This window comes from Pseudopipra pipra, chromosome 16 (assembly GCF_036250125.1).
Source record: "Pseudopipra pipra isolate bDixPip1 chromosome 16, bDixPip1.hap1, whole genome shotgun sequence".
Classification (NCBI taxonomy): Eukaryota; Metazoa; Chordata; class Aves; order Passeriformes; family Pipridae; genus Pseudopipra; species Pseudopipra pipra.
This window is the reverse complement of record NC_087564.1, coordinates 1,672,011-1,688,353: the sequence shown is the minus strand read 5'-3', so window position 1 is coordinate 1,688,353 and position 16,343 is coordinate 1,672,011. Positions and strand designations below refer to the sequence as shown.

The 16,343-nt window shown below is 63.5% G+C and overlaps 3 protein-coding genes across 5 annotated transcripts; 1 reads left to right on the top strand and 2 right to left on the bottom strand.

The window, feature by feature from the left end:
- Positions 1–617: 617 nt before the first annotated feature.
- STUB1 (STIP1 homology and U-box containing protein 1) lies at positions 618–4,571 on the top strand. The gene is made up of 7 exons (XM_064672550.1): positions 618–887; positions 1,795–1,993; positions 2,089–2,254; positions 2,396–2,486; positions 2,961–3,017; positions 3,137–3,253; positions 3,627–4,571. Exons 1-7 carry the CDS (start codon positions 624–626, stop codon positions 3,750–3,752), a joined length of 1,020 nt encoding a protein of 339 aa, XP_064528620.1. The 5' UTR covers positions 618–623; the 3' UTR covers positions 3,753–4,571.
- An 84-nt stretch (positions 4,572–4,655) lies between these two features.
- On the bottom strand, positions 4,656–6,675 carry JMJD8 (jumonji domain containing 8). 2 transcript variants are annotated; one of them, XM_064672559.1, is made up of 9 exons: positions 6,560–6,675; positions 6,370–6,453; positions 5,923–5,971; positions 5,745–5,841; positions 5,611–5,679; positions 5,417–5,536; positions 5,276–5,343; positions 4,988–5,122; positions 4,656–4,895 (listed from the first exon to the last, which is right to left on the bottom strand). In XM_064672559.1, the coding sequence occupies exons 1-9, from the start codon at positions 6,670–6,672 to the stop codon at positions 4,815–4,817; spliced, it is 816 nt and encodes a 271-aa protein (XP_064528629.1). In that variant the 5' UTR covers positions 6,673–6,675; the 3' UTR covers positions 4,656–4,814. The 2 variants fall into 2 exon arrangements, with proteins under 2 accessions (XP_064528629.1, XP_064528630.1); XM_064672560.1 differs by lacking the exon at positions 6,370–6,453 and having other exon boundaries at positions 6,560–6,660.
- A 254-nt stretch (positions 6,676–6,929) lies between these two features.
- Positions 6,930–15,102, bottom strand: WDR24 (WD repeat domain 24). Of its 2 annotated transcripts, XM_064672533.1 has the most exons (10): positions 14,919–15,102; positions 13,639–14,488; positions 13,095–13,272; positions 11,645–12,320; positions 11,449–11,564; positions 9,554–9,675; positions 9,121–9,225; positions 8,694–9,031; positions 7,422–7,606; positions 6,930–7,268 (listed from the first exon to the last, which is right to left on the bottom strand). In XM_064672533.1, exons 2-10 carry the CDS (start codon positions 14,117–14,119, stop codon positions 7,100–7,102), a joined length of 2,370 nt encoding a protein of 789 aa, XP_064528603.1. In that variant the 5' UTR covers positions 14,120–14,488; positions 14,919–15,102; the 3' UTR covers positions 6,930–7,099. The 2 variants fall into 2 exon arrangements, with proteins under 2 accessions (XP_064528603.1, XP_064528602.1); XM_064672532.1 differs by lacking the exon at positions 14,919–15,102 and having other exon boundaries at positions 13,639–14,690.
- Positions 15,103–16,343: the final 1,241 nt, after the last annotated feature.

The following is a 16,343-nucleotide window of genomic DNA, read 5'->3' as shown; positions in this document are numbered from 1 at the left end:
GCTGGGGGGCTGTCTGCAGCACCGAGACCACCCCCCACAGCATCCAGCCCCGCCTGCTCCACGCACTCAAACTTCAGCCTTGCACACACCCCCATCCAGCCCCCAAGCCCTCACCTCATCCAACCCCACACCCTTCTGTGCCCCCACATCCCCGCTGAACCCCTGGCACCCAACAGCCCCTCTGCACCCCACAGCCCTCTGTTCACTCCCACCCCTCTGCCGATCCCCCGAGCTTCCTCTGCACCCCCTCCCCAAGCCCCCAGTCAGCCCACATCCCCCTGAAATCCCATCCTCAACCCCTCCCCAGCCCCCCTCGCACTCCCACAGCCCCCAAGCCCTCTCGCACCCCCCAATCCGCTCCATCCAGCCCCCTTCAGTCCCATAAACCTCAACCGTGCCCCGCCCACCTCCTTCTGACCACGCCCACCTCCTTCTGACCACGCCCACAAACACTGGTCTCGCCCCTCCGCCCGTAGGCCCCGCCTCTCCCCGTCAGACCCCGCCCCCCAATTAGCCCCGCCCACATTCCAACTCCCGCCCTCTCGCTGTCTGTCCCTCCCCTGCCGAACTGGCCCCGCCCCTCCACGTTGTCCCCTCCCCCGGCCCCGCCCCGGCGGTGGCGCATGCGCAGTGCGCGGGCGCAGCGCAGCGGGGCCGCCCATCGCGGAGCCGCGGCCGCCGGGCCGGGCCGGGCCGCGCCGGCCATGAAGGGCAAGGAGGAGCGCGAGGGCGCGGCGGGGCCCGGCGCGGCGGGGCCGGGCGCGGGGGGCGCGGGGGGCGCCAGCCCCGAGAAGAGCCACAGCGCGCAGGAGCACAAGGAGCAGGGAAACCGGCTCTTCGGCGGCCGCAAGTACCCCGAAGCCGCCGCCTGCTACGGCCGCGCCATCGTGAGTCCCACCGGGACGGGATCGGCGGGGAGGGGACGCACCGCCCCCCTCCCCACGGGCCTGGCCCGGGTGCCCCCGGGATGGCCCCTCAGGGGTGGGTCACCCCGGCCTGGATGGTCCCAGGACGGGATCCCTCGGGGACAGGACACACCAACCTCCCCCCCGGCCCGGTCCTGGCCTGGACACCCCCGGAACCGGCCCTGCCCTGGCCTCCATAACCCCAGGATGAGACGTCCCTTGGTCTGGGCACCCTCTCGGTCCTGGCCTGGCTGAGCCCGGGACGGGACCCTCGGGGATGGGACACCCCCGAGATGGGACCCCGCTTCCCCCAGCCTGGACACCTCCCCAGCCCTGGCCTCGATACTCCCGGGATGGAATCTCCCTAGTCTGGACAATGTTTTTCTCCCGGGCCTGGTTTGGATACCTTTAGGATGGGCCCCCCTTAGTCTGGACACTGTCCCCTCCTGACCTAGACCACCTTCCTGGGCCTGGATCCGCCCTCTTGGGCCTGGACTATGCCCCCCAGGTCTGGCCTAGCCCCCTCCCTGGGCATGGACACGTCCCAGCCCAGCCTGTCCCCCCACTCTCTCTGAGCTGGACTCTCCACTCACCCCCAGGGTGCCCCCACCCTGCCCCATCCCCAGGCTGTGCTGGGTAGGGCCCCCCCCCGGGGTGCTCCAGCCCCCCCAGCTGGTGGGGACTGTCCCCTCTGGAGGCAGGGACACAGGTTGCCCTATGGGGACCGGCCCAGCCTGTCCCCAATCCATCCAGGCACCTCCCCATGGGTTGCACGCCCGCACTGGCACTGCCGGCTGTCCCTGCCCGGGTGACAGTGTCACCGAGTGCCCGGGTGACAGTGTCACCGGCTGTCCCTGCCATCCCCCGTGACATGGGGCTGTCCCCACAGAACCGGAACCCCCTGGTGGCCGTGTACTACACCAACCGGGCCCTGTGCTACCTGAAGATGCAGCAGCACGACAAGGCCCTGGCAGATTGCAAGCGGGCGCTGGAGCTGGACGGGCAGTCGGTGAAGGCCCATTTCTTCCTGGGCCAGTGCCAGCTGGAGATGGAGAACTACGACGAGGCCATTGCCAACCTGCAGAGAGGTGAGCGGGCACGGCGGCCCCCCCGCCTGTGGGAAAGGGCCGAGGGTGGTGCCAGGGACCCAGTGCAGGCTCTGACATGGCCCTGCTCTCCCCAGCCTACAACCTGGCCAAGGAGCAGCGGCTGAACTTCGGGGACGACATCCCCAGCGCCCTGCGCATCGCCAAGAAGAAACGCTGGAACAGCATCGAGGAGAAGCGGATCAACCAGGAGAACGAGCTGCACTCCCACCTGACCAAGCTGATCATGGCGGAGAAGGAGAGGTAACAGGACACAGGGCACCAGTAAAGGCTTTTTGAGTATCACCACGCTGTCACAGGTCTCTGTGAGGTGCCTCTGCCCTCCAGGACAGCAGGGAAGGGAGCGGCAGTGTCCCTCCATCCTCCTGCTCTGCTCTGTCCCAGGGAGCTGGCCGAGTGCCGGAAGACCCAGCAAGAAGAAAATATGGACGAGAGCCGGAGCCGAGTTCAGCTGGCCACCATCGAGGCCAAGCACGTGAGTGGGGGCTTCCTTATCCCATCCTCATGCTCATCCCCAGGCTCTTCTGTAGGCAGGGAAGCCAGGGCTGCGGCTGTGCAGATGAAAGCCAAGAGACCCCAGGACAGAGCACAGCTCCTCAGCCTTCATTCTGTGGCTGGTGCTTTTGTGTCCCCCTGTGACAGCTGCCCCTGCTCTGTCACCTCTTGTCCCAGCCCAGCAGTAGTGATGCCTCTGGGCCTGTTGTTCCCTGAGGGAACACAAGTGGCTCTTGGCCACATGTGGGTCTGGGTGCTGGGGACTAATCCCTGATAAAAATAGCCCCACGAAGGAAGGTTAGTTTTAAGCTGGATCACTCCTGCCAGGTTCAGCTGGGAGCTGCACGGGCAGAGGGGCCGAGGAGCTGCTCCCATGGGTGGGAGGCTTGGGGGCTCTCCCTGGGGTAGCCCATTTGTGCTGGGGTGTCCTTGTCCTGAAGGGCTTTTCTTTCAGGACAAATACCTGGCAGACATGGACGAGCTCTTCTCCCAGGTGGATGAGAAGAGGAAGGTGAGTGTGCCCTGACCTGCGCTCCCATCTCTCCCCTGCTGTGTTCCCTGCTTCCCCCTCTGAGCCAGCACCACCTCCCAGTCCATCTTCCTGACCCAGCTGTGCCTCTCTCGAGCCAGAAGCGGGACATCCCTGACTACCTGTGCGGGAAGATCAGCTTTGAGCTGATGAGAGAGCCCTGCATCACGCCCAGTGGGATCACCTATGACAGGAAGGACATCGAGGAACATCTCCAGGTACCACCGGGCCAGGGGCAGGGGGGTTTCCCAGCACCTTTCCTGCCTTCCTCTCCTGCCTGGGCAGGAAGGCAGCTCCCAGCTCAGGGTTCTGCAGGCTCCTTGGGTTTGTTCCCAGTTACGTGCCAGGGCAGCTCCCTGTGGAGCAGGTGCTGCCGGGCCCTGCCCAAAGCAGAGGCGGCTCTTGGCCGGGGTCTTGTGCCCTGACCTGCCCTCATCCTGCTGAGAGGCACCTTCAGAGGGGGCTGTCCCTCCTTCCCCCCGGAGGCCTGGCTGCTGTGCCGGATGCCAGGGCAGATGCCAATGGTCCCTGTGGCCCAGGGCTGAGCCCGGGCAGGTGGAGTAACCGGTTCCCACCCGCTCCTCCCTGCAGCGCGTGGGTCATTTCGACCCGGTGACGCGGAGTCCCCTGACCCAGGACCAGCTGATCCCCAACCTCGCCATGAAGGAGGTGATCGACGCCTTCATCTCGGAGAATGGCTGGGTGGAGGATTACTGAGGGGCTGGGGGAATTCCTGAGGGGCCTGGGGGGGCATAACTGAGGGGTTGGGGTAGTGTTGGAGTGCCCCAGCGCAGCTCCCCAGGCTGGCACCATGCCTTACTTGTTCCCTGGCTGCTCCCCCTCCGCTCCGGCTGCCCCAGACCCAGCGTGAGGCGAGGGCACGTCACCATCTCCCCTTCCCGTAGTGGCTGGGTGGGCACCATGGCTCCCTGGGCTCCCCTCTCCAGCTCCAAGACCTGCCTGGGGGTCGGGAGAAGGCTGCCTTAGCAGCAGTGGCCTCACTATCATCTCCATGGCTCACAGAGCAGGGTCCCCCTCGGCCAGGGCCGCTGGCAGTCCCCAAAGAGTGTCCTGCTCCAGGGAGTGCCACAGGGAGCTCGCTGGGATGAGCACCTGGAGCCCAGTCCCTCCCTGTGTATATAGGTGTTTCCTCCTCCTTCCACCTTCTGCCTGGCCAGGGCTGGGTCCTCTTCCCTGTAAATAGCCACTTGCCAGGGTGAGACCAACTCACCCTCTGGCTTTTCCCAGGAAACAACAGCCCCAGGGCTGGAAGGGGCTGGCTCCCACCTCCCCTTGCCTGTGGTTCCCTGCAAACAACCACCTGGGTTAAGGTTCTTACTCCTTTAATTAAATCCCTTAAAAAACACCACAGAGAATAACCAACAAATCTGTATCCAACTGAGGTTCCAGCATTTTGGTCGGCCCACAGCCTGCCTGGCTTTTTGAGCACCCCCTGGAAGTTTGCCAATGTCCATTAAAAAAAAATATATATATAAAAATAATTAAAAAAAAATCAGCAATAAATGTGGAAAAGGAGCTGAAGTGGTTCACAGCAGTGATTTCTGGGGATATCCTGGCTCAGGAGCCAGTGGGAGGGGGGATGTAGCAACACACAATGGCTACAGTAGAACAACTTTAATCCAAGGGGGAGGAAAAAGACCAGTAAAACCCAGAACTTTCTCAGGCAGTTGGTCCCCAAACCAGTTGCCTTTCCCTGAGGGTGGCAGGAATTCCTGCCGTGTCCAGGATGATGGTGACACATCCTTGTCCTTCCTGGCCCTACCCAAGGAAGGTGGAGATGAAGACACTGGTGTCCAGGTTGAGTGTCGCGTGCCACCAGCGGTCAGGGAAGTACAGGACCTGTGGGAGGGAGCACGGACGGTCCCGTGGCTCTAGTTGGGCTCTGTGTGGGGTCCCCTCCACCCTCCCGGGGGTCCTGGGTGCTGACTCACCTCCCCGGGGCGCAGGGTGCACTCGAGCGGGCGCTGGGCAGGGGGCAGTGTGGGGTACGTGTGCTGGAGCCAGGCCAGCGTCGTCTCGTTGGGGTGGAAGTGGGGGGTTTTATCCGGGGGGTACAGGAACCAGCGCTGGAAAACACCAAGGGGACACCCCCCCCCCCAATTTCCCCTCCAGCCCCTCAGGCTCAGCACCATCAGGGCTTCCCCGTGTTCAGGGACACCCCTTAGGGGGCTTGTTGCTCTCCCTCGCCCCTCCAAATCCTCTCAGGGCTCAGTTCTCACCTTCCTGCCAAAAATCACCTCGGAGAAACCGGGGCCGTGCCAGTGAAAGGGAACACCGGAGCCTGAGCCTGCGGTAGAACGGGGGGTTGGTGCTGGGGAGACCCCCCGATCTCCCCCCCCCCCGATCCGCCCCGTGCCCACCTGCGATCCCGAAGCTGTAGGCAGGGCTGGTGCCCGGGATGCGGAACGGAGGGGGCACGTAGTGTTGGAACAGGGGGCCCCACTCGGTGAAGTTGTTGTCGCCGAAGAAGTACAGGGTGTCTGGGGGAACACGGGAGGCTGAGCCCGGTGAAGACCGGGGGGTTCCGTGGGGGCCGGGACGGTGCTGCACCCACCACTGCCCAGCCGGGCCGGGTCCTGCGGCTGCAGCAGCCGCTCCACGTACTCCTGGAACGGCACATCCACTGCGGGAACGGGAGCGGTGAGCGGGGGCAGCGGCCCCGCCGGGCCGGGCGCGGCCCCCCCTCACCTTTGCGGTACGAGTAGGTGTTGGCCGTGCTGAGCCGCACCGGGAGCGGCCCGAACGCCGCCAGCAGCTTCTCCCGGGTGCACAGGGCTCGGAACGCCTGGGGATGGAGCACAGGGCCGGGATGGCACGGGGGGTATGTGACCTCCCCGGAGTCCCCCCGGACCCTCCCGGCACTCACCGAGTTGTCCGTGACCCCGCCGAGGATCACCGGCCGGGAGAAGGCGAACCTGGGGGAGCATCCAGCGGGGTCCCGCCCGGGCGACGCACCGGGACCGGCCCTGACACATCCCCGGGACACCGGGACCGGCCCCGACCCACCCCCGGAGGTACCAGGACCGGTCCTAACACATCCCCGGGACACCGGACCGGCTTCAATCCGGCTCTGGGGGTACCGGGACCAACCCCGACACATCCCTGGGGCACTGGGACTGGCCCTAAGCCGGCACCAGGACAGGCTCTAAACCACTCCCGGGGCACTGGGACCGGCTCCAACCACCTTCCCCGGGTCCTCGCCCCTCCGACCCTCCCGATCCCTCCCCGTTATCCCGCCCGGTGCACCGGGCACTGTTCCCGTCCCGGGACCCATGTCTCGGTCTAAGCGGGGCCGTGCCGGGCCCCCCGTTACCGCTGCAGGAAGAGGGAGTATGTGAGGGAGGCATCGACCCGCTCCACGGTGCAGCGCTCCTCCTCCGGCACCGAGCCCGCCAGCCTGCAGCGGGAGGCTGCGCTCGGCACCGGCACCGGGACCGGCCCGGGGCAGCCCCCCCGCGCTCCCCATGCTCCGGCCTGGCCCGGGGAAGCCCCCCCGCGCTCACCATCCGCCGCCCGGCGGCGCGGTGCCCTGGACGGGCCGGGCCCAGCGCAGCAGCAGCGGGAGCAGCGGGAGCAGCCGCGCCGCCATCGCCACCGGAACTACGACCCCCGGCATGCACCGCGCGCACATCCGCCTGGTGAGGGCCACGGCTTAAAGGGGCAACATGAAATGGGCTCCACCTCACGGCTTAAAGGGGCAACAGAAATGTGGGGCCCTTATCAAGGCTTAAAGGGGCCTCCTCGCGTAAGGGGGCAACAACAAAGTGGGGTCCCCAGGCCCCCGGGGCACCGACCCCCGGCCCGAAACGGGGTCCAGCCCCACCCCGGGGTCTTCTGCATCCAGGTGAAGTGAAGACAACAGTCATGGCTCGGTTCAGCTGCTGGTTTGTTTTAATCCAGTACAAAACGGCTGGGCAAGGGGGGCACCCCCAGCCCTTATTTACACAATAAATACAGGGAGGGAGGTGTGGGGGGTACCAGGCAGGAGATCCTGCCTGCCCTGCCCATCCCCTGCCTGCCATCCCCCCTGTGGGGCTCAGGGCTCAGGTGTACTCGCAGAGGTGGCCGCAGCCAGCAGGGCAGTGGGAGCTGGTCTCCAGCCACTTCATGATGTGCTGGAGGTGGCCCCCGTGGCTGCAGCCCTGGCACCACACGAAGAGCCCCTTCACCACGTGGTGACACACGGCACACATGCTGGCACACTGCCGACACCTGCACGAGAGAAATGGAGGAGCATGGGCAGGGAGAGCCCTGGGGGGCACCAAGGGGGAACATGGGCACCCACCCCATCCTCCTGCCCCCGCAGAGCCCCTGGAACCCCCTTGCTGAGCTGTCCCCAGCTCTGTGCCCGCTTTGTGCCCTCACCTGTCGCAGATCCAGCCCCTGTTGCTCATGGGCCGCTTGCAGTTGCTGCAGTTGACGTGGAGGGTGGTGGAAGCCTGGTTGAGGCAGTTGATGGCACGGCAGGTGCTCAGTTTGATCACCTCGTTGGAGATGTTCCAGAGCTGGAAGCGCTGCAGCAGGTCGATGTAGGACGTGTACCAGTGTTCCTGGGAGGGCCACAGATGGCAGAGCCTCAACATCCACCCTGAAACCCCCTTGGGATCCCTGCCCTGCCTCCCAAAGGCAAGATCCATGCTTGGGTCACAGCCCCCTGCAGCGCTCCCAACTTGGGGCAGAGGAGCTGGTCAAAAAGGTCCTGGGGGTCAACAGTGGCTCAATATGAGCCCAGGTGTGCCCAGGGGGGCAAGAAGGCCAATGATGCCTGGGCTATCCCAGCCATGGTGTGGCCACAGGCCCAGGGCAGTGACCATCCCTGTGCTGGCACTGCTGGGGCACCTCCAGCCCTGGGGGCAGTTCTGGGCCTCTCAGACAAGGGACACTGAGGGGTTGGAGCGTGTCCAGGGAAGGGAACGGAGCTGGGGAAGGGGCTGGAGCAGCAGAAGCAGCTGAGGGAGCTGGGGGGGCTCAGCCTGGAGAAAAGGAGACTCAGGGGGGACCTTCTGGCTCTGCAACTCTCTGACAGGAGGGGGGAGCTGGGAAGTAGGGGGGGTCAGGCTCTGCTCCCAGGGGACAAGAGACAGGACAAGAGGAAACGGCCTCAAGTTGTGCCAGGGAAGATTTAGGCTGGATATTGGGAAAATGTCTTTCCTGAAAGGGTGGTCAGGCATTGGCACAGCTGCCCAAGGCAGTGGTGGAGTCACCATCCTTGGAGGAATTTAAAAGCCATGTGGATGTGGCACCTGGGGACATGGGTGAGTGGTGGCCTTCGCAGTGCTGAGGAAACGACTGGACTTGATGATTTTAGAGGGCTTTTCCAACCTAAAGGATTCCATGAGTCTAAGATCCCTGTGGTGGGAGAACAGCTCTGCAACACTGGGGAATAGCATCCTTCCCCAAACCAACAGGCCACAGCCACTCCCCCACCCTGGCCTTGCAGACACCACCTCAAGTCCCTGGTACCAGCAGGTACCAGCAGGTACCAGGGGTCCTGGAGCTGCCCAGCCCAGTTAGAGCAGAACTGGCAGGGGCTGGAGGAGAAGGGAGGTTCCCAGAGCACAGGAGGGACCTCACAGCATTGGGATACACCGCCTGCGGACCCCACCAAGGTGTCCCCTGCCCCCCAGGGGGTCCCACCTGTGTCTGCTCGTCGATCTCCTTGCGGATGCGCTCCCCCAGCACGATGAGCACGGACACGGCCGTCTGCACGTCCCCCTGCTCGGCGTAGAACAGCAGCGTGTCCCGCACGATGGGGCTGAAGAAGTCGGAGGGCAGGCGGTTCTCGTAGAGCGAGTGGGAGATGGAGATCAGGGAGAAGGACTCCACGGGGGTCAGTGACACTGTCTCGGCCTCGTTGCCGCTGACGTGGGGGGAGTCAGCCTTGTCCTGCAGGTGGTCCAAGGCTGAGGGGTTGTCCACGATTTCGTGGCGCAGGGGGAAGGCTTCCTGGGGAAGGCTGTATTCCTGCTCTTCAGCTGCGAGGAGATAGCAGGAATGAGGAGGGAAGAAATCCAGCTGCCCATCTGGGACAGGCAGCACCCCCCAGCACCAGCCATGAGCTCACCATGTGGGTTCTCGTGGTCCATCATGTACAGGTCATCCTCATCTGCCTCCACATCTCCCAGCAGGTAATCCGCAGGGACATCGCTGCCCTCCGTCTCCTCGTTGTCTGCGTGCCCGGGGAGAGAGAAATCAGCTCATCCCACGGTTGGATCCACCTCCCCGTGTCCTCCAGCGTGCCAGGCTGTGCCCGAGTCAGACTGCCCAGCTCCCCAGCACATCACATTCCTGGCACCCACAGCCACCACTGTCACTGTCACCCCAGATCACAGGGGTGAACTGTCCCTCTGCAGCTCCCTGGGGCTTGGTGTCCTGCGCCTGGGGCTGCAACAGGTCCAGCCAACCCAATTTGCAGGATAAATGCACCAGTTATCCCACATCCACAGCTAAGGAGGGAAGAGCTGTAGGAGTGGGACTGTTCCCCCCAGGAATGTTACCCTCGTTGTTGATCAGGGTGGAGGAGGAGTCCATGAGGATGTTTTCTGTGCGGCTTTCTCCTTTGCTGCGGTCCAGTCTGGACTCGCTGCCCAGCCCAGAGGGGATGTCCTTCAGGTTAAAGCTGGGGGAAAAAAGCCACATTTACTAGGTCATGGAGGTTTAAAGCTTCCATTCCATCCAACAAATGGCCTGGATAGAGGTGTCCAGTTGCAGCTGGAATGGTGAAACATGAGAGAAGGTGATTTCCCTGAGAGTAGAAGTCACTTGTCCTCACTGTGTGACTTAAAGATGCTGCAATTGTGGTCACAGCCCTTCCTCCAAGCCTGGTGTCACTGCACACGCACTGCAAAGGTCCTTCTGAAGAATTTCAGTGCTGAGCAGACCCTCTGCTCTACCTCCTTCCCCTCAGAGGCAGGTGAACAGGAGCTGCCTCGCTCCAGGGTGCTTGGCTGTTTGTTATTCACCATCATGCTCAGCTTTCACCGATGGAAAAGGGAAGGGATGGGGCTGGAGCAGAGCCCAGCAATGTTTCAGTCAGTGGCAGAGCAACCCAGCTGGAGGCAGAGTTTGGTCAAGGACAGTGCTTGTTTCTTTTGATGTTATTTGAGGATCTGTCACTCACTGTGGGAACCTGGCCCTGAGAGGTCTGACAGCTAATTTGGAGTCCTCACCCCTCACGTTTATGTCATTGAGAAGAGGAAAAACAAGTTTTCCTGCTTCATCAGCCCACAATGGGGCTCTCACAGAGCTGGGCTGTGCTCTCCCTTGGAAAGGCAGAAGAAAACCTCTGCACACCCCCAGCCCCAGCTCCAGCCACGAGACACCTTCTCCACCCCCGGCCCTTGGTCACCATCCCTGTGCTGGCACTGCTGAGGCACCTCCAGTGCTGGGGCTGTTCTGGGCCTCTCTCAACAAGAGGGGCTGGAGCACGTCCAGGGAGGGGAACGGAGCTGGAGAAGGGTCTGGAGCACCAGGAGTGGCTTACGGAGCTGGGGGGGCTCAGCCTGGAGAAAAGGAGGCTCAGGGGGGACCTTCTGGCTCTGCAACTCCCTGACAGGAGGGGGGAGCCGGGGGGGATCAGGCTCTACGCCCAGGGAACAAGGGACAGGAGAGAAAACGGCCTCAAGTTGTGCCAGAGGAGGTTTAGATTGGATATTGGAGAAATTCCTTCATGGAAAGGGTGGTCAGGCACTGGCACAGATGCCCAGAGAGGTGGTGGAGTCACCATCCCTGGAAGTGTTCAAAAAATGTGTAGATGTAGTGCTTAGGGGACAGGGATTATTGGTGGTCTTGGGTTGACAGTTGGACTCGATGATCTTAGAGGAACTCGAATGACTCATGAATTCAGTAACTGCAGAGCTGGTTCTAGTCCCACACCCCACCACAGCTCCAAACTCTGGCTCCAGGAGGGAAGGGAGCAGCACATGAGGCTGCATGGCTCAAGGCCAGGCTGGGCACTCACTTCTCACACCCACATGGGAAATGGCTGCGTCCAAAGGATCCCAATCTGCAAAGCAGCATGGCCTGAGGCTAGGGAGAGCTGTCCGTGCTCCCACTCTGTGACTGGGACAGGTCAGATGTCAAGAAGAAATTCTTCCCTGTGAGGTTGGTCAGGCCCCAATACAGGCTGCCCAGAGAAGCTGTGGCTGCCCCATCCCTGGAAGTGTTCAAGGCCAGGTTGGGTGGGGCTTGGAGCAACCTGGGATAGTGGAAGGTGTCCCTGTCCATGGCAGGGGGGCAGAATGAGATGAGCTTTAAGGTCCCTTCCAACCGAAGCCACTGTGATTCAATGATATGATTCCAGGACTCCATCCCAAAGGAGCCACATCCACTCTCCCACTCACGGAGCTGCCCCAGCCATGACATCCTTCAGTGCAGCTCCAACCCCCCGTACCTGTTCATGAGCGGGAGGGCAGCGCTGCCTTTGCCCATGCTGTGGTTGAGGTTGGCGGACGACACGGTGCCGAGGCTGGAGTAAATAATCCGCAGCATCGTCCACGTTTGAGCCACCTGCGTGGGAGACAGCCAGTGCCAGACCTTGCCATGCTGCAAACCAGGCCCCGTCCTGCCCTCCCCACCCTGCACCTCACCTGGTTGCGGTCCAGGCCCTTGGCCACCTTGGCGTTGTGGTCGCAGAGCTCGGCCAGGGGCCGGCCGGCCAGCGCGTACTGCTTGGCCGTGTGCACGAACCAGTCCATGCTGCCGCTCTCCACGTCCGTCTCGAACACGCTGAGGGCGCTGGAGGACGAGATGTACTCGAACTGCTCCGTGGGGTCCAGCTTGCGCTTGAAGAAGATGGGGTGGCGCCGGTCCCCGATGTAGGGCTTGCGGTTGGAGTCGGAGGAGATGAGGCTCTCCTTGGCGGCGAAGGCCAGGTCTCCGTACAGGCTGTAGCACAGCCCCTCGGGGTTGGCCCGGTCGATGGGCTGGCTGGCGTCCTTGAAGATGTGCTGGTAAAGGGTGCTGTCCTTGGAGCCCGACAGCAGGAAATAGGGGTCGTGGAGGTGCCGCCACACGATGCCCGTGGTGACGTCCTTGTGCTCCTCGAACATGGCGGAGGGGATGAAGGGGCGGCGCACGTCCCACACGTAGATGTTGTGGTCCACCATCATGGAGCAGGTGGCGATGTGGTGCTTGCACTCGGGGCGCCACTTCACCCGCGCCACCGAGGCAATGGTCTGCACGCAGTAAATCTCCTTCGCCCGCGTCGTGTTCATGTCCCACACCTTCACCATCTTGTCCCGGCCACCCGTGGCCAGCCAGCCCCTGGGAGAAGGATGGAGGAAGATGGGGAGACGGCAGCGTGCATCTGTGCCCCTTCCCCTCTGCCACCCTGGCACAGAAACACTCCCAGCACAGACTGACCATGTCCAGGCCACGGGGAGGCAGCCGGCCTGCAACTGCATCCTCCCAGGTGCTCCACTGACACCTCCTCTCTCCAACAACCAGGTCAGGCAACACCCTTCTTCCTGCCCCCACTTAGGGCCCTGCACCTTTAGAGCCACACTCCCAGTCCGACCAGTTCCCTCTACCTCTGGTTTCCTCTCGCCAGGCACAGCAGAGAGGAAAAAGGCCACTTTGAACATATTTCAGGGTCTCCCTAAGCTTGTGAGGAGTTGCAGCACTGCCTGGCAGGGAGCGAGGAGGGACCTGCACACCACAGCAGCTGCTTCCAGGCCCTTCCCAATCATCCCCCGGGAAAGGCAGGAGGAGGCAAACATGACCAAGCACAGCTGAATCATGTCACAGAACACACACCCTCGGCATACCCTGAATCCCCTGCTTGCTATATCTGATCATTAGCAATCCAGTGCCTCAAAATCCCCTAATTTGTCAAAGAAAGCCCCCAAGACACCCCAACACGGCCTCAAACCCTCAAAGCAACAATTCCTCCCACCTTCCAGCAACATCCCAGCCTCTGACACAGTGATCAAGATACCAGAGATGCCGATCTCTCCCCTGAAAGTTGCCAGCCCCGTTTTTAGGGCCTCCTTCATCCCTGCGAGACCAGGTGGCTGCCAGGGCCCAGCCCACCCCCACCTGTCCTCCAGGTGCCAGTCGCAGCAGAAGACGGGCCCGTTGTGGGCCGTGAACATCCTCTCGTAGCGGTCGGGCCGCCGGATGTCCCACAGCTGCACGTTCCCGTTCTCGAAGGTGGCGGCGAAGGTGAAATAGTCCCGGATGCTGAACTGCACATCACGCACGCTCTCCGACTGGCCTGAGGGACAGAAGGCGAGATCCGGTGGGACAGAGCTCCAGCAGAGCTAAAAACCCCACTGGGGGAGCCCTGGGGGTCCCCGGTTCAGAGGGAAGGGGAGGCAGGGAGTGATGTGACCACCTTCCATCTTCATCTCCATCCCACTGCTGAGAGGGACCGAAAAGCACCAAAATGCCTCTCAGCTCCCTCCCTCCCTGCTTTGGGCATCACACCCTGACCCTGAGCAAACCTTCCTCCTGGGCACGGGGAAAGGGCAAAGCCCTCAATCTCTGCCTCTCCCAGGGAAAGAGGACAAGCAAAGGAAGGGTGAAGCCCTCAATCCCTGCCTCCCCCAGGGAGCAGGGGAACCGGCAGCCGTGTCTGTACCAGAGAAGGTGCTGACAGAGTCCTTCTTGCGCAGGTCGAAGCACTTCATGTACCCGTCCTGGGAGCCGCTGAGCAGCATGTACACCTCGGTGGGGTGGAAGCACACCTTGTTCACCGTGCGCTTGTGCTCCGTGAACAGCTGGTCCTGCTTGTTGCGGGACGGCTTGCCGAGGTTCCAGGTGACCACCACGCCGTTGGTGGCGGCCGTGGCCAGCAGGTTCTCATCCATCTGGTGCCACACCACGTCGGCGCAGCTGAAGTTCAGGGAGGGCTTGCGGCCCACGCGCAGGTTCAGCTTCTCCACGAACTGCTCCTCCTCGATGGAGTAGATCTTGAAGATGTTGCGTCCGGCCACCACGACCTGTGCGGCGTCGCGGCACACGCTGATGGCATTGGCGGGGGCGTCCAGGTGGCAGAACATGGTGCGGCCGCTCAGGGTGTTGCCCCCCAGGGCTGTGGTGACCCTGGCCATCTTCTCCATGGCTGTTCTCGGGGCACCGTCCCCTCTCCAGGAGCAGGCTCGCAGGTTCGTGTCCCCACCGGCTGCCTGCTCCCCCTCAGCCAGAGCTGGGCAGGGCCAGGCGGGGCTCCCGCAGCTCCTGCCGGGCCCTGGCGGCTCCACCCGCGGCTTTGTCTGGCTGCATCAACGGGCTGTGGGGGTGAGAGGCACAGAGCTGCCGTGGGGAGGGAGATACAGCCTGGGCTGGGCTCTCCTCTGCTGCCTTCTGTGACTCCCTCTCAGGGAGCTCCTGAAAACCTTTCCTGGGTTCTTTCTTCCCTCTTCAGTTACACTCCGAGGTGTTTCAGTGGTGAGAGCAGCTGTTGCTGACGGTACAGGTTGGCTGCAGCGCTGTGGGCCGAGGTGAGCAGTGTCATCAGCACGAGGTGGGGTGAAGCGAGGGACAGGCACCTCCACGGGGCACTGCCTGCACCCCAAACCCTGCAGGAACCAAGGCTTCACCCTCCTTCTCTAGCAGAAGGGGTCCAGCAGCTACTCTGGGGGTGCCCTGGGGCCAGCGAGGCTGCCTGAGGGGGGTCACAGCGTCCCCCAGAGCCAGGCTGAGCTCCTGCCACGGCACTGCCACCTCCGGCCCCACTGCCCTTCCCGCAGATCCCTCATACCCCACATTCCCACCCCCTCGGGGTCTCTCAGACTCCCAGGGTCCCCTCCCACCCCACAGCCCCCTCAGGACCTGCTCCTGCCCCTCAGGGTTGCCTCAGAGTCCCGTCCACCCCAAACCCTCCTCAGGGCCCTTCCCCCTCCTCAGAGCCTGTCCCACCAGGTTCCCCTGTCGCTGCCCCCCGGCCCCGGCCCCCTCCGTGCGGGGCCCCAGTCCCCGGTGCCAGTCCCCGGTGCCGGTCTCCGGTGCCAGTCCCCGGTGCCGGTGCCCGCCCGCAGCCCGGGCCGCGCAGGCCCCGCGACCGTCAGGGAATCGCCGCCGGCCCACGCCCCCTTCCGCCACAGTGACCCGCCTCCTGCGCCAGACCACGCCCCTTCCGATGGTGGGACACGCCTCCGCTCCCAGGCCACGCCCCACACACAGCCCTGACCCGCCCTCTGCCCCCAGGCCACGCCCTCCTTTGCCGTTCAGACCCGCCCTCTGCAGCGAGGCCGCGCCCCTGTGCAGGGCCATGCCCCGCCCCTTCCACAGACCACGCCCCCTTATTTGTCAAAGCCCTCCAGGCCCCGCCCACTCCCCGCCTCACCTTAGAGTAGGCCCCGCCCTCCTTGTCAGGCCCCGCCCCCGTGGTTAAGCCTCGCCCCCGCGTGAGGCCCCGCCCCCGGCCCGGAGGGGAGCGCTGGGGTGCGGAGGGTGCGGGGGATACGGGGAGTTTTGGGGTGGGGGTGCAGGGAGAGGCGGGGTCTGGTGGGAGTGGCTGTGCCAGGGGGATGTAGGGTGCAGTAGGGGGTGGGCGTGCAGGGGAAAATGGGTGTCAGGGGGATTTGGGGTGCATTGGGCATGGGGGTGCAGGGGAAAATGGGAGTTAAGGGGATATAAGGTGCATTGGGGGTCAGGATACAGGGTGGGAAATGGTGGTGCTGGGCAGATATGGGGTGCATTAGAGCTGTATGGATGCACTGGAAGGATATAGGGGAGCACAGGGGAGTGGGGATGCACTGGGGTTATGGGAGTGCACTGCCACGGGGGTGTGGGGGGGTCATATGGCGTGCATTAGGGGTGGGGGTCAGGGGGATAACGGGGTGCATTGAGGGTCAGGGTGCAGGGTGGGAAATGGGGGTGAGTGGGATATGGGGTGCATTGGGGGTGGGAGTGTCAGGGAGATGGGGGGTCTGGGGGACTGGTGGTACCAGAGGGATGTAGGGTGCATTGCGGAGGGGGGTGCAGGGGAAAATGGGAGTCGGGGGGCTATGGGGTGCATTGTGGGTGTAGGGTGCAGTGGAGGGATCTAGGTGTGCAGAAGGGAGTGGGGATGCAGGAGGGCTATGGGAGCACACTGTCATGGGGAGTTTGCAAAGGACAGTATGGGGACATGCTAGCCTGGAGCTTGGGGCCGTGCTGGGGCTGCCTGTGTAAGATGGGATTGTAGAGGTGACACCCCCCAGCTGCTGCTGTCCCCTGTAGGGGTAGAGGGACCCTCTGTGTGCCACCTGTCCTCAGCCCCTGGCACCTGTGTCCTGGCACCCGTGTGGCACCCACAGGTACCAGTGGGTTTGGGGGCAGCCCCCCCACCCCCGTGCCGGG